The sequence below is a fragment of the Pongo pygmaeus genome, chromosome 5, assembly GCF_028885625.2.
Source record: "Pongo pygmaeus isolate AG05252 chromosome 5, NHGRI_mPonPyg2-v2.0_pri, whole genome shotgun sequence".
Lineage (NCBI taxonomy): Eukaryota > Metazoa > Chordata > Mammalia > Primates > Hominidae > Pongo > Pongo pygmaeus.
The window spans coordinates 68,623,297-68,640,145 of record NC_072378.2 but is presented as its reverse complement, the minus strand read 5'-3'; the positions used below and the strand labels follow the sequence as shown (position 1 = coordinate 68,640,145).

The 16,849-nt window shown below is 33.0% G+C and overlaps 1 protein-coding gene across 2 annotated transcripts in view; it reads right to left on the bottom strand.

Annotated features, from left to right (window-relative positions):
- Positions 1–16,849, bottom strand: part of ADGRB3 (adhesion G protein-coupled receptor B3) — a 754,183-nt gene that overhangs the window by 57,723 nt on the left and 679,611 nt on the right. For both annotated transcript variants that reach the window (XM_054491608.2, XM_054491609.2), the window contains exons 19-21: positions 5,991–6,141; positions 3,145–3,214; positions 506–572 (exon numbers count right to left, since the gene is read on the bottom strand). In XM_054491608.2, the coding sequence (XP_054347583.1) occupies positions 506–572; positions 3,145–3,214; positions 5,991–6,141 (288 nt within the window). The remainder of the gene's footprint in view (positions 1–505; positions 573–3,144; positions 3,215–5,990; positions 6,142–16,849) is intronic.

Below are 16,849 nucleotides of genomic sequence, written 5' to 3'. Positions count from 1 at the left end.
TGCTGCTGAACCTGCTAAAACACGTAAGACGGCCTCTGCAACAAACAAACATATAATCCAAAATGTCAATATCACTGAGGTCGAGAATATATTTCCTGTAGATATTTGGTAGGGGCAGCCTTAAAGAGATTTCCCTATTAATAACGATATGCAATAACCATATGTATTGTACAGAATAGTGTAAAGGTGACATTACGGTAAATGATGAGATTCTATACATTAAAGAGGAAGAATTCATTAAGACTTAGTCAAACTTCTTCACAAATCTGAAATTACTGTAAGAGAAATACCACACTCCCAGTTTAATATTCTTCAGTATTCAAAATAAGAATATTTTAGAATAATAAAAGGCTGAATAACAATTGATATTCAATCAGAGTAATAGTCCATTGAACTTTAAAATTTCTACACAAGAACTACATTATCAAAATTGCCACTCTAATTGAAAGAAAGTAGTCTTTTTTTTTTTTCTAAGAAAACAAAATAAGTTGATTTTGATGTTTACCAGGACAACAGCGGCTGCAGGTCCCACAAAAGCATAGAGTAGTCCTCCTTCAAGAGAGAGCCAGCAGCTGAAAATAACATTAGATAAGAACTAACAAAAATTAGTGACAAGTATTAGACCACTAAAGTGTGATACAAACAACTTAGATTATACATTTAGCCTTGGAATTTTGGCACATGTTAAACATTTGTAATAAAAAAAATACATAGAAGATGTAGAAAAAAACTAGAATTATATCATTTCATAAGCAAGAAATACTATATACATCTAACTAAAAAGAAAGTTTTATTATAAGGTTTTACTTTCAGGCAGTTGAAACATTTTAGACAAATTACTATTGCAGTGAGGTTTCTATATTTACTCTCATTACAAAGTTGAGTATTATTTACATTTTATAAAATGCTGCTTTATATCTATTATGGATTTTTTCAAATGTACTTTAAAGCAAGAACAGTGTATTTTTTTAGAGTTTTAGACGTGCCATTTACCTGCTCTTCCTCGAGGTCATTGAAATATTGGGAGAAATTGGTTTAAAAGCCATCATTGCAGGGAATGGATAAGCTACATTTGCATGCTATTTTTCTTCTAATTTTACTTTTTCACCAAACTACTAAGAAAATTCCCTAAAGATAAACTTCTGAATAAAAATAAGTGCAGCTGTGTTTGTTTCAATGACTAAATTCACCAAGAGATGTAGGTTTGCATTGATAGAGACAATATAATCCATTTGGGGAGAAACAGTCTCTCACAGCAGAGGGAAATGCAGAAGGAATGGGGCTGACACTGGAGGCTTTGCAGGGTGGCACATCTGCCCATGCAGAATCCGGGAAAGTGAAAATGAGGGAAGCATGAGGGGCTGCTGATGCAAAAAGTCATGGCCACCATTTCATGCACCTGTTTTTTGACATTTGACCGTTTAACTATTTCTTCTTAGCTTACAGAATCAGCATGCTGCCTTCAAAAGCAGTAACAATGAACAGTAGCTGCTCTATATCTGTTCTAACAATAAACTGCTCTATATTAATTGTGATGGTGGTTACATGACTTATGCATTTCTCAAAACTCACAGATCTATACACTTAATAGGGCGAATGTTAATCTATGTAAATTATATCTTAAACATATTTACCTAGTAATTAATTATATATGTACACAAAGAAATACTATATCAGCATATACACAAATATGTGTATGTATATTCAAAGTCTGCATTTAGTTATTGCTCCTTGACGTAACAGCAGAAAGATAAAACTGTACTTTTCCACTTTAATATCTATTTTTAAATGAAATACCTGGAGAAAAAAACCTTAGTCTGACAGAACACTTTAGATTGTGTCTCTAAGACTGCCACTAAATTCCCACTGTATTTTTGTGTAAACTAATCTCTGCCACTAAATTCCCACTGTAATTTTATGTAAACTAATCTTCAAACTGAGGTTTAGTATATCTTTCAAGATATACTAACAGAGATTCAGTATATCTTTTATTTTTTCCCTAGGGGTTTACACTGTTATAAAAATGTGTAGTTATAAAATAAATGCATTAGTTATTGTACTGTACTGGACTTTAATTATGAACCCTTTGAAAGTAAGAACCATCATATATATAATCTTACTTATTCCCATATTCTCAATACAGTGACTTTCCAAAAATAGATGTATACCAATAATTATGCTATCGTAAAAAGTAATAAATTAAGGTGCTAGTGCTGTAGTAACCAGTACTGTGCCATCTATGCTATCAGAATTTTAAAAAATATTATAGATTGCATAAAAATGCTCTGATGACAGGAGCTTCTTAAACCTTTCAGAAGTTTCTTTAGGATAAACAGGTGAAATAATATCTCTCAGTATGCTTACAATTTGTACGAACCTACCAGAGGGTCTAATTGGCAGTGATTCCTACCTCAAACCCAAAATAATTAAACAGAACATCATGCTTTAAAACATATGCTTTTAATAAGATGCACATTTCTTTCCCCACTTCTTAGTTGCCTCCTCAACTTGGATGCAGATAAAATAAAACATGAAAGTGCATTGTTTAGATTTAAAATGTTAAATTTAAACACAAATTCTCTCACAGAATTTATCAGCACTACCCCTATAAAATAAGCTGATATCATATAGCTTTTCTCCCTTTTAATTTCTTCCATAGTCCAAGTATTTTCTAATGTAAAATCCATTGGTTCCCTTGATCTATAATTTTTAGAATGCATTACCCTAACATAGCAACAAAACTTGAACTAACATGACAAAACTTGGTTAATAACAATACACATTATCATCAATGGAATTAGAAGCTCCTAGGAGCACCACATTCTAAAAAGTAAGTATGTCAAGACTTATCCAGTTCTCAGTTTATTCGAGATTGGGCATGCACAATAAACATTGAAATATTTTAAAAGCCAAATATGCTGGTTTTATTAAGAAATAGGAAACTAAAACAAAGATTCTGAATAGTGCCACAACATTTATTTCTTAACCTTTGTAGATTTAAGCTACCTTGTTTTGTTCCTTACTAATGCAATTTCTACCATTGTTAATGATTCTATGATAAAGTGCAAGCCATCAGCAGTGCCAACCAAGACTCTGATGATTTGTTAAATTACAAACATGATTTATCACTGTGGATGGACTTACTAGTGATCAGTGCCATATCCTTTCGTTCTGGTGAAGCCTACTGATGTGGCCACTACTAATGCTGGTAAACCTGCAAGAAAAGCAAAGTCACGCATTCATATTTAGCTATAACCACTATGCATACTGGTCTAAGAAAAGCCAGAACAAACTCCAGATGCTCAAATTAGATAAACTATCTTTGGATGAGTCACTTCACAAGGTATGTTTCTATTACAGGATTTCTTTCAAGTTGAAAAATATGAGAGAGGTACCTGAGCTTTTAACTTACTGCACTTCTCTGGTGTTGCTAGGTTACCACCACATTTGACATGGGTTTAAATGGAAGTAATAACAGAGATTTAGTACATCTTTTAAGTTATTTTTTCCCTAGGGGTTTACACTGTTATAAAGGAAATTTATAGTTATAAAATCAGAAAGGCAAAAACTGGATGTTCTGGTATGATGTAATATTGGAGAAGTGGAACATTCCATTGGCCACATATTGATCCACATCAAGCTGTACTTATAATAAGATAGAAAAAACCATACATCTTATCTGTTAACACTTTCTTTATAATTTGCTTATAATAACAAGAATGTGGAAACAGGGAGTTCAATTACCTACATACCTGCTCCAATTCTGAGCTAGCATCTTCTTTTAGTTTACTTTTATGGGAATTACACTTACCTCATTCAAGTTCAATGGAACCTCCCTGTATTTTGGTAGAGTCTCTAATCCATGCTGTTTAAAGATTTTTTTTTTTAAGTTTTGGTTATGCCTTCTTTTCAGGAAGATCATGTTTGCCTTTTCCGGTTGAAAAATCCATCATCTAATCATCTTATTGTATCTCCTCTGTCTGTCTTCTTTCTTACTATCATTTCACATACTTCCTGCTATTCTCTTTCTTCTGTGAGCCTTCTCTAGTGGCATCACATTCCTTCATGAGATTTAGTGACAAGAACTATGGAAAACATCTCAGAAGGACACACCATAGTGTTAAACAAACACTGGTGACTATATATATATATATATATGTATATAAAATTATAAATATATAGTCCCCTCCTCATGCTTATACTCCCTTTCCTCCTCCTCTTCCCTTTCCTCCTTCTGTTTCTCCTCTTCTTGTCCCTCCTCCTCCTCTTCCTCCATACATGTCATTTGTTGATTTTTCTTGATTGACTGGACCAAGTTCATTAGGAAAAAAAATTCCTCATGAGTTATAACTGAAGAATTAATAGTATTTATTTCATACAATTTAGATTAATTTTTTTCTAGATTCATTATATTGTACTTGTCCATAATGAAACACATACACCACTCTTCTGCCAACCCACAAACTTTCTGATACTTTAGCACCATCAGTTTAGGTTTTTGCTACCTAGAGTAGTTTAATATTAGCTGTAAATATGGAGACTGTCTGTGAACCCTCTCCTCAAAATCTTTAGTAATAATTTTAAACAAGGGAGTCACCAATCTTGAAAATCACCATGTTTTATTCTTCATCAAAAAATGTGTTCTTTTACCTGTATTCTGTATTTCTTAAAATGGTACTAATTCACAGCAAAAGTGGCCCTTGATTTAAATACTACCTCAACTTTAGAAGGCCTTTGTCATGAAATTTAGACAAAAATTTGATGAAATTCTAAGTAGAACAAAGTCTTCAACTTTTGTGTTGGTGTGAGATAGGGTCTCACTCTGTGACACAAGTTGGAGTGTCGTGGTGTGATCTTGGCTCACTGTAACCTCCACTTCCCAGGCTCATGCAATCCTCCCACCTTAGCCTCCCGAGTAGCTGGGACTACAGGGATGTGCCATCACTCCCGGCTAATTTTTTGCATTTTTGGTAGAGATGCGGTTTTGCCATGTTGCTCTGGCTAATCTCAAACTCCCGTGCTCAGGTAGTCCACCCGCCTTGGCTTCCCAAAGTGCTAGGATTACATGCGTGAGCCACCATGTCTGGCCTGCTCTTCAACTTCTTGTTAACTGCTTTATCCATTTGTCTGTGGATAAAGTCCTAATATATTTGCTAGACATAATAGACCTTGCTGAAACCTAATCAATATATTTAAGTGTTCTTGATCATATTTTTCCAGCCTAAATTATTCTGGAATTGTTATAAGTACACTTATTTGTAATTTCCCAGGTTCCTCTTAGCATCCCATATGCCAGTCTTCTAATGCAGTAGATATTATTGTATATTTGGGCTTTTTCTAAAAGTAGTTTCTTAAATTAACTAGGCTATCATTAGAATTGGCCCTATAATATAGATCTTTGAGATGTCCATGTCTTGAGGCAATTTCAGAGAAACTTCTTAATAAACAGAAGTAAAGAATTAATTCTCAGTCTGTCAGCAATTCTATGTTTCTACTTTTGAGGACCATGTCGACAAGCTGTGAGGTTTCATTAATTCTCTAAATGGTGTTCTCCCTGTGAAATGAATTGCTTTTATTCTTTAATTGCTTTGAGATTTCTTGAAATGAAATCTTCTAAGTTTTCTTGATGGGAGTACACGCCTACTGAACCATCACACATTAGGCCTTGAAAATTTTAAGGTATTTTGCACTTTCAGAAAATATTAACAGAGAGCACTGTTTTTCTGTGTGTAGGTATCTCGGGATCTCATTTCATACTATCTAGACACTGTTGAATATTAACTGACTAGCTAAATAAGCATTCAGTACTTACTTCCTTTTAAAGTTCCAAATGACCAATGAATGTTCAAAATTGACCAGCTTATGTGTTTTCACTTCCATAGATTAAATTAGACACAAAGTAGCCTGTGTCTAATCACTCATGACTGCTTTCTAATATGTGTTCAAAGCCATTGTGAGAAGAGCACGAAAGGGTATATTAATACGCTTACCCCATCCAAGGCACAAAAAACGTTTTCTTATAAGCCGTGTCCTAATTTTTCCAGTTACAGCCATATATGATTGCCACGCCTCAGTCAAAACCCAACAGAATGAAGCCAGGAAGAAAAAGTGCAAAAATGCAGTGGTGGTTGTGCAGATACTCTGTGGAAACAAACAAACAAAAAGACTCACACTGAACCTGGGAGAGGGAGAATGATATGTTCTTCAGAGGATTGTTAATCTCTGATTCATTGCTTTTATTTCAAATATCTACTTCTCCTCAGTGACAAGAGAAATTATTTACAGAAATTGTAAACCCTGTAGTCTTTATGCTCTATACAGTATTTACAATGGAAAAAAAAGTCTAATTTCATTTTTGCACTTAATTTTTATGAGAAGAGCCCTGAATGTAAATTTGAACTCAAGGGAGATTAAAATTACTGTTTTACTTGAATTTTTACAAACATAATTATGAAAATTCTCTTTTCTTTGGTTTAATTTGTTACAGACATCTTGCATAATTATTTTGGCTACATTCTTTATTCTTCCCTTTTAACAGATAATCGTTTTTTGTTGTTTTATCTGTGTTGATGTTAAAATTATATCTGTAAGAGTAACAGCCTTTCAAAAGAAAAAAATTAGTTTGCTCTTATACGTGCATGATATTCAAGTGTAACAGCAAAGTACAAAATGAGGTTTGGCTAATAACATAGTACAGAAATAACATATGTATTTTAAAGTACTTAATACAATGCTTCTATACTATTACTTTGCAATGTGTGTCCTCATCAAATAATTTTGAAAAGCTAATCATGTCACCAGTAGTACAGGGCTAAGATTTTATAGATATTTTTCTTCATGTAACTTAATCAACTTGAATGTGCTTATCATTAGTTGTGACTCATCAGCAAAAGATCAGCAGCTTCATTTTGGTAAAGGTTGCTACTTTTTTCACTGTTGGTATAATTTCTTTATAAATCTTGTTGAAATGCAAGTCTTTATAAACCAGAACCAATAACAGGACTAGTTTGTTCCTTTGTCAGTCATTCTCAGTCTTACCGTTTTTAAAAATGGAAAATGGCAAAACAAAGATAGTAGAATTAAAAAAATTGTAAAAAAACCAATACAAAGAAATAAAACTATAACCCATATCTTCTCATCTCTACCACCATCCACTGCTAATGCAGAATATCTTACTAGAATTTTTTGGCCCAAATTATTCATAGGATTTGTTAATTTTGTTAAATTTCACCAGATGTTGACTTAGTTTGCCAGTTCTTCTAATCCTATAAAAAGAACTTCAGCATGTTTATCCACCAGGTTGTGTAAATGATGACAGATAATGTTAAGAAGCTGAGTAGCACTGTGCTAGGTATACAGCAAGTGCCCAACCAAATATGACTATTATCATCATTATTATAAGCAGTAGTAAAACAAAACAATTTTTCAGCATGTGAATCTTTGTTTCATGTAGTACTTAAACCTATTTAGTACTTGTTTCTGCTTATAAAGATGATAAAATCATGGATTTCTTGAACACTTCCTCATACCTATACTCTAGTCTCAGGTATAATGCAGTAGCTTTAACCAATTGTAATTCCTCCTATTCTTGACACATTAAGACTTTTATTTTTTCCAATTTACGGTTTAAATATCTGCAGGCTGACTAGTTTGCTTATTTTTGATCTATAGTCGCCAATCCATTTGAATTCCAAAGACAACTCTTCCACTTGCTATCCAAAGACTAGATAACTTTTCTAAGTCATTAGTTACCCTTTCATTTTCCTCCACATGTTTGTTTCAATTAAATTGTATGCACTAACAAAGCTAGTCCATCTCTATTTTTAAACTGTCAATAAAGAGTTATATCAAACTGTAAATATGTTGAAATGTTAGACCCTAAGTGTTGGTGTACTGAAATTTTATAAGAAATAATGAAGTGTTCAATGTCTGAGTACAGAGATTTTAACATTTACTTCCTGTATATTGTGTTCATTACTTTGCAACTCCCTGGTATTCACTTTAATTCTAATACAAATTAAAGCACATGTAATTTTGAGCCACTGACATTTATTTCAATAATCATGTCTCTTCGAACAATAATATGGCCACAGACTATGGGGAAATGTGTTGTAGCTAAAGAAATAAGGCCTATATCTTCAGACAATAGTATTCTACAATAGCTGGATAAATTATTTATCCTTAAATTGCTCCAAGTATGGAGGTAAGCTATCTCAACTTAAGGAATGTGTACATGTGAACTAAAGAGGTTTAAGTCGCAAAACTAACCATATATAAAGAGCATTGCAAAATCTATGATCTTGAAAAAATAGAAAAAAGGAGCTATACTTTGCTTCATCATGTGAAGAATTAGTATAAAATCAAACACTCGGTCAACAAGCATATGAAAAATGCTCAACATCACTGACCATTAAGAGAAATGCGGATCAAAACCATAGTGAGTGAGATACCATCTCATATCAGTCAGAATGGCTATTAGTAAAAAGCCAAAAAGTAACAAATGCTGCTGAGGTTGTGCAGAAAAAGGAAGGTTTATATACTGTTGGAGGGAATGTAAATTGGTTCAGCCATTGTTGAAGACAGTGTGGCGATTCCTCAGAGACCTAAAGACAGAAATATCACTTGACCCAGCAATCCCATTACTGGGTATACACCCAACAGAATATAAATTTTTCTGTTATAAAGACACATTCAGGTGTATGTTCATTGCAGCAGTATTCATAATAGCAAAGACATGGAATCAACCCAAATGCCCAACAATGATAGACTGAATAAAGAAAATATGGTACATATAAAACATGGAATACTAGGCAGCCATAAAAAAGAATGAGATCATGTCCTTTGCAGGAACATGGATGGAGCTGGAGGCCATTATTCTTAGCAAACTAAGGAACAGAAAACCAAATATTGCATGTTTTCACTTATAAGTGGGAGGTAAATGATGAGAACACATGGACACACAGAGGAGAACAACAGACACTGGGGCCTATAGAAGGGTGGAGGGAGGGAGAAATGAGATCAGGAAAAATAACTAATGGGTACTAGGCTTAATACCTTAGTGATAAATAATCTGTACAACCAGACTCCATAACACCCATTTACCTACTTAACAAACAACCAAATGTACCCCTGAACTTAAAAGTTAAAAGAAAATCAAACACTCCATACAAGGAAACACACACTGATTTTTCTACTTATATGTCATATTGGCTACGTTGCAAAAGTCTTTACAATACAACTTTTATGAATAGCAATTTTCAAATGAACTTTATTATTTTCCACAAATGACACATCAGCTTCCATAAAACTGGCCTTTCTAGTGTTCAGGGCTTAGGATTGTTTGATCTCTTCTCTTACATAATCCAAATCCACATCAGTAAGCCCCCAGTGATCAATCATCCCTTAGATCCCCTCAGTACTAGGGTTTTTTCTACTTACAAGCCTCAAACCCTGAATCTCCTTTTCCATAACGAGGTTCATATCTTGGCAACTGTTCAATTATCACTATCACTGGACTCACTATTTTGAACTTTGGTCCTACAGTTTTTCTGTATTCAAATGTCTCCATGTGTCGACTTCCACTATGGCTAAGCCTCGCAGTTCACCTTTCCAAATGTGAGACTTACTAGCGTTTCAAGTTCATCATTCAATTCTTCTGATTTTCCTGCCTTGCCAAACCCCAAACTGGTCTTATCAGTGTCACAGCTGATGAATGTTATTGGCAAACATTTCAAAACTTGAAAATGGATTTAAGTTGTCAAACTGAGCACTGTTTTTACCTAACACTCTCATGTACACCCTTCACACCAAATTCCTAGACACAGCAGAAGAGATTGCTTAAAATAACAGGAAAAAATAAGAAGTGTTAACTGTGATGGACTAGAGACTGTGAGAAATTCCTTGAAAACAAAAGTATATAAAGAACAGATTGACGATGGGTAACATAGCCCAAAGTTAGGTATTGGGAGCAGGAATGAAGACATGGGAAGTAGAAAGGTCATGATGCATGGATGATACAGAAGTTCTGAAGTCTGTTTAAAAGTATTTCCAGAAGGCAGAAATCAGGAAAATTGGGGGAAAGGTAGCATTTAAAGATATATTACAGAAAATTTTCTCAAAACACTGTAAAAATTCTCCTGGCTGTAGGAGAGACTAAAGATAACACACACACACACACACACACACACAAACACACACACGTGCATGCATGCACATACTTTGATGAAATCTGTGAAAACAGAGAATAAAGAGAAAAATCTGAAAAGCTATCAGAGTAAAAAGAAAGATATTGACGAAGACATCAGAATCAGACTGACATCAGATTCTTTGCAAGCAACCCAGGGTGCAAGAAGGCAGTAGAAAGAGATTCTAAACATTCTAAGAGAAAATAACTTTGAAGATAGAATTCTACACCCAGCCAAGCCACTGTTCAAGAGAGAGGCATAAAGAAAGATATTTTTTAAATTGGAAGAAACTTTGAAGTTAATTACCTCAAGATCCTCTTTGAAAGAATTGCTAGACAATATAAACCACTAACAATAAGAAGTCCAAGAGGAGGGAATGAGATAAAAGAACTGATAGATAGCAAAGAAAGTAGTAAGTCTCCGTGTGTAACAAAGCTGCACGTGTACCCCCAGAACTTAAAATAATAGTTAAAAATAAATAAATACATAAATAGTTTAAAAAGAAAATAATAAGTCTAAATAAATGTTTATTTTACATAAATTTATATAATTTTAAAAATATAGCCATGTAAATATAAAATTGAAAATAATATCAGGAAGGGTTCAAAGATGAGAGAGATTAGAGTGGCAAGGGAGCAGAGGAAAATAAAAGTATTCTAAACCTCTTTTTTAAGATATTCTCAGGGATAAGATACTGAATAATTCTAAATTATAGAAAAATACGCTTGAACATTTATGTTAACAATGTTTCAGTAACCACAAAAAATAATAACAATACATTTGTAAAATAGCAGAAAAAATTGAACTAAGAAAAATCTATCTGTTCAATTAAAGGTAAGCACGAGGACAACAAACTAGAAAACACGAGCAATAGAAAATAAAGTAAGGAAATAAACTAATTCCAAACATCAAAAATCACAATAAATGGTAATACTTGGTATTTACTTGTTAAAAGCTAGAAACTTTCGTATTGGATGAAAAAAGTCTAATTCCAGTAATGTAATTATGTGACATACTGCAAACCCAAAGACTGACACAGGAAGACAGAGAACAGAGATGAAAAGAGCTAGCTTATGCAAATACTAACATGTAAAAACCAGATGTCACAATGTTAGTATTGGGAGAAAAATAAAAAAGATGAAGAGGGACTTTTCATACTAATAAAAGGAGCAAGGCACAAAGAAGATACAGAAGGAACACATCTTTATGAGAACAATAATAATTTTTCAAAGTATATGAAGCAAAAACTGAGAAAACTGCAAGGATGAACTGTCAAACTAAAATTATAATGATGAACCTAACATACAGCTCTCAGAAAGTAACCAAAAATGGAGGAAAGAATAATATTGATGATTATAATGCAATAAATAAAAGTGGTTAACATTCTTTCTTTGTAATATTATACATAAAAAAACAGAGCATGTCTAGATTTTTAATATACAAATGGAACCTCTTAGGATAGAAAGTGAAATAAAATAAATTCAAGAAAGTTTATAATACACAGGACATTTTCACAGACCACAATTTAATAAAATTAGAAATCAAAATTAAAATTCTGCACCTTTTGGAGGAAAAAGCTTTTAAATAATCAATTGAAGACAAACTAAAACTTTAAATTATAAACTATTTAGAACTGAATAATAATTATGGCAGCATATATATGAAAACTTGTGAAATTTTGCTATGATAATAGAATATTTATAGCCTTAAATAGATAGAAAACAAGAGAAAGATGAAAATTAATGCGCTACTTAAATAAATCAGAGGAATAGATTTTTAAAAGATAAAATCGGAAATTAACAAACCAGAAAATTTGAAGAACAGTAAAATTCGTCTATAAAGCCAAAGCTGACTCTGAAAGACCAATAAAGCAGCGAAACCTTGGCCATTGTGATGATATTTAAAGGCGACTGAAAAAGCAAAATAAATAAGATTAGGAATGAAAATAGCTATACATATATATATAGTTATACATATATATATACACACACCCTTGACAAGCTACCTAAAATGGACATTTTTCTAGTAAAACATAAATTATAAGAGATAAAACTAATAACAGATAAAATGGAGTCATAATGGAAGAAGTAGTCCTTCAAAAAAAAGTAGAAATTCAGTATCATTTTCAGTATCATTTCAGTATCATTTTTCATACACCAACAGGCAAATTCTAACAAATGTAAGCAACATCCAAATTCACATTACCATTTCCAGGTCAAAGAGAAAGATTAGAAGTATCCAACTCATTTTTTAAGGAAGCTAGCATGACATTGATATCAAAATGAGCAAGAAAGCTGTAAGCCACTTCCACTTACAAACATAAATGTGAAATTACAAAATAAAAGATTATATCTAGAAATACGGTAAAAGGATAATAAATCAGTATCAAATTAGAGTGGGCCAAGTAATGCAGGATGATTCAACATCAAAAATGACCTCCCCATAATTTATTACATTAACAGATTAAAGAAGAGAAATCATATGGTCACATTAATAAACGCGAAAGCATTTGATATAATTCAGAACCCAAATAATAATTTTAAAAAACGTTATTTGGAAATTATATATTGAAGTGAACATTCTTGGTTAATAAAGATCATCTTTTGAAATCTTGTAGTGAAAATCATCTGTAATAGTAAAATACTAGATTAATGTCCATCAGTCATGAATAAGAGGAGGATGTCTACCATCACTTCTATTATTCTAAGTTGTACAATAGTTTCTCACGAAAACAATACAAGAAAAGACAATAATAAAGATACACATTGTTGTCATTGCAGATAATATATCTCCTTATTAGAAAATCCAAAAATGATCAATTTTTAAACTATTAGAAATAGTAAAAAGAATCAATGGGCTGGTTGGATGCAGGATCAATATATAAAATTTTATTTCCTATACACTGAGATCAATAAACAAATCTAAGTTTTCTATATTAGCAACAATGTCATTTGGAAAATGTAGTCCAAAATTTTTAATTAAACATTACCAATTTATCTTCTACCTCCCAAACCACACTAAAATGACCAAATTATTAAGTCACAAAGAAAAAATAATAGGCGGTAGACACCATGAACTCAAGGTGTTGACAAATTCAGAAGATTCTGAGGAAAGAAGGTTTAACTGACAAAGAGTGGTAGAGAAAGTTATAGCCTACCTGCTTATAGGGTGGCAGGGCAGGGGGTGGGTAATAGAAATATTGTTTGTAATAAAGCTTATTCACTCTGTGGACCTTCTGAATGTGGGGACCAGAAACACAAGGCTTACGCAGTTTCATATGGGGCTGAAAAAGAATGGTTGGTTGAAAAATCTACATACAGAATAGTGGAAACTTTGTGTTTCCTTCTCTAGCCAACACAGCTCAGCATTGTCACAGGGAAGATTAGTTTCTGGAGTAATCGAATGGGTTGGTTTCTGAAGTCAGATACCAACCTCACTAGTGGACAGGTGTACAAGCAGGAACAAGTGTATGTTTTAAACCATCGGACCCTCCTCCTCTCCTTTCTCCTTCACTTCTACTTTCAGAATGTCAGAGATTAATATTCTCCCCCAAAGGGAAAAAACTCTCATATACTGGTTCATCTTTGATGTACATACTGTGAAGCCTACCTTTCAAAAGCCCACTCACCCACGTATAGAGAGTAATAAATTTTTACAAATAAATATGCTTTTTAATCCACAATAAATATTATAATAAAACTTGATTCATTTGTATAAATACATACACCTATGTAACTGTAATCAAGATAAAAATTTAGAACCTCTCCATCCTGCCAGTCACAAAGCCTCCCAAAGATAACCACTGTTCTCACATCTAATATCAAAAAATAGTAACTATGCTTGATTCCATATTTAGTCATCTCTACATTCTCTTCCTTTAGTTATCTTATGTACTCACTCTCTTAGCCTACGAATCTGTTCAAGTTTCTATGTTCAACCAACCAACCAACCAACCAACCAACCAACCAACCAATCAACCAACCAACCAAACAACCAACTGTCCATTATTCTGGTTTGTTTTCACTGGTTCTCATTGGTTTATTCTCTCTCTCTTTTCTCCAACTGTGGTCAAACTTCCTGAAAGATTAAGCCACACTTCAACTTCTATATTACCTGCTCTCCTCTTTTCTTCTTGCCGTCTAGCATCTCCCCCAAACTTTTATCCCACAGGGATCACCCATGACCTCCTAATTTCCAAAGCTAATTAATAGGATGTTTTCAGTAGGCCACAAAAACTTTGGACCTCAATATTTTCACTTACAAATTATGAGAGTTTTATTATACAGTTGTGAAAGGCTTTCCTAGATCTAAAATTCTACAATACCAAGAATTCTCTAATTAAAGCCCTCATCAGGCTATTCACTTTTTAATTAATGTTGAAAATTTGTGTTTTCTTAGGAAATTATCCACTTCACTTATATATTTCAATGTGTCAATATATGATTGTATGTAATGTTCTCTTACACCTTTTAGGAAATACATTTTTCCTTTTCTAATGTTACTCGTCTATGTTTCCTATTTTTCATCAGATATATCAGTCTGTCTTATTAAATTTTTCAAACATTAATTATTCTTTAATTTCACTTTGAAAAAATATTATGCTATTATTACAGTGATGAGTTTCTTAGAGTATGAAATATAACTACTGCTTTTTGCTTGGCAAGGTTTCAATAATTTCAGAAAAATATACATAATACTATATTTACCTTATTTCCAACATTCAAATAAATGAGCTAAAGTTGTTAGCATCTTAAAAATAAGCAGTATTAGATACCTATCTTGTAAATTTTTCAAAAAGCAAAAGATAATATGTTTGTTATGACAGATAGATTATATTAAAAACATTAATGGGGGATAAAATATAGAGAATTGTGCTTTTGCTAGAAAAAATGAAAAACAGAATACTGAAATGAAGCACTTCAGTACACTATTTAGAAACCCTTAAAGAGTATCAATATCTGCACACTGTAATTATAGTATCTATGAAGAAATCAATAATGATTTGCAATTATAGTAACATTTTAACAATATAAGACAAACTAAACTAATTCCTACATATAAAGCAATTATTATTTGTTTAGATAATTTCATCAATTCGCATACTGATTTGCCTGTAATAAATAAATTAAGAATACATATATCTTGCTATTCACATGGAATAAAATATGTACAAAGCATTTACAATATAATTCTTGACACACAAGTAACTCCTTACTCATTAATTATGCTATGGAAAGAAATTTTGGTGATGACCACGGTGATTTCAAAGGCAGTTCTTTAAAGGCTGCACTAATAACTGCATATTTACATTATTCAGAAGACCATAGTTCTTGCAGTCTAAAAATAAATTATTATGAAGATGAAATAAGATAATGGCTAAAATAGGGATTTGCACAAAGGTAATACATAACTTTACACATAGTAAGTGCTTGATAAATGATAGTTTTTATTTGGCAAAATAAGCACATTTGAAGATGTTTGACTGCATCTTAAAACATGATGAGAAAACTAACTTATAAGCACCTACTCTGCTTAAACGTTAATTTTGCAGCAATGCTGTACAGGAAATGTTTTACAAAGGAGAAAATGAAGCTCAGAGAGTTTAAATAACTTGTCTGAAGTTACACACTCAGCAAATAAAGAAGCACATGTGCTCTTTCCACTATAACATGTTGCCTTGTGCTTTAAAGGGTTCTCATTTTCTAATATTAATTTTCCAATGATTGTCCATATTCTTAACAGTACTGTTACTCTTTTTGAAATAAAAAGTACGTGTGTGACAAATAGATGTTATAACAAATAAACAAAAATTATATTAAATCATGAGCCTTTATTGTTCAAATCACCACCAACTAAAACAGAGAAATGCACCATTTCCAAATATATTTTTGGTTATATAAATTCCATCAACACATGTGCAAATTGAGGTTACCTGGATAAAGCACCTCAACTAATGAAATGAATCACTAAAACCAATAGGCATTGTGAAGACAAGGTTCATTTCAAAAAATTAAATGAAAAATTTGATGGCAATAAAAATTGAATCAGGGCTGGGCGCGGTGGCTCACGTCTGTAATTCCAGCACTTTGGGAGGCCGAGGTGGGCGGATCACAAGGTCAGGAGTTCGAGACCATCCTGGCTAACACGGTGAAACCCCATCTCTACTAAAAATACAAAAAATTAGCCGGGCGTGGTGGCGCCTGTAGTCCCAGCTACTCGGGAGGCTGAAGCAGGAGAACGGCGTGAACCCGGAAGGCGGAGCTTGCAGTGAGCCGAGATCGCGCCACTGCACTCCAGCCTGGGCGACAGAGCGAGACTCCGTCTCAAAAAAAAAAAAAAAAAAAAAAATTGTATCAGAAGCCTTTTGTTATTATCACTTCACCTAACCTCCCTTTTTCCACAGCTGCTATGACATGCTACATTGACAGCAGTGTCATTTGTAAACAGCTGAAAAACCTCTCTCATAGACCCAAGTACTTGGCCCATGCTTTCTTTCCCTTGGATATTATGGAAAATATCAATAGAAAAGATATGATGGACTTTAGTTCTTTCTTGAAAACTCTTGGTTCATCATTAAATACAAGTTACAGTACTTGCTTACAAGGTATGGCACAAGGTTATGATGAGGAAACATCATCTCTTCAACCCTTTACACAACCTTCAAT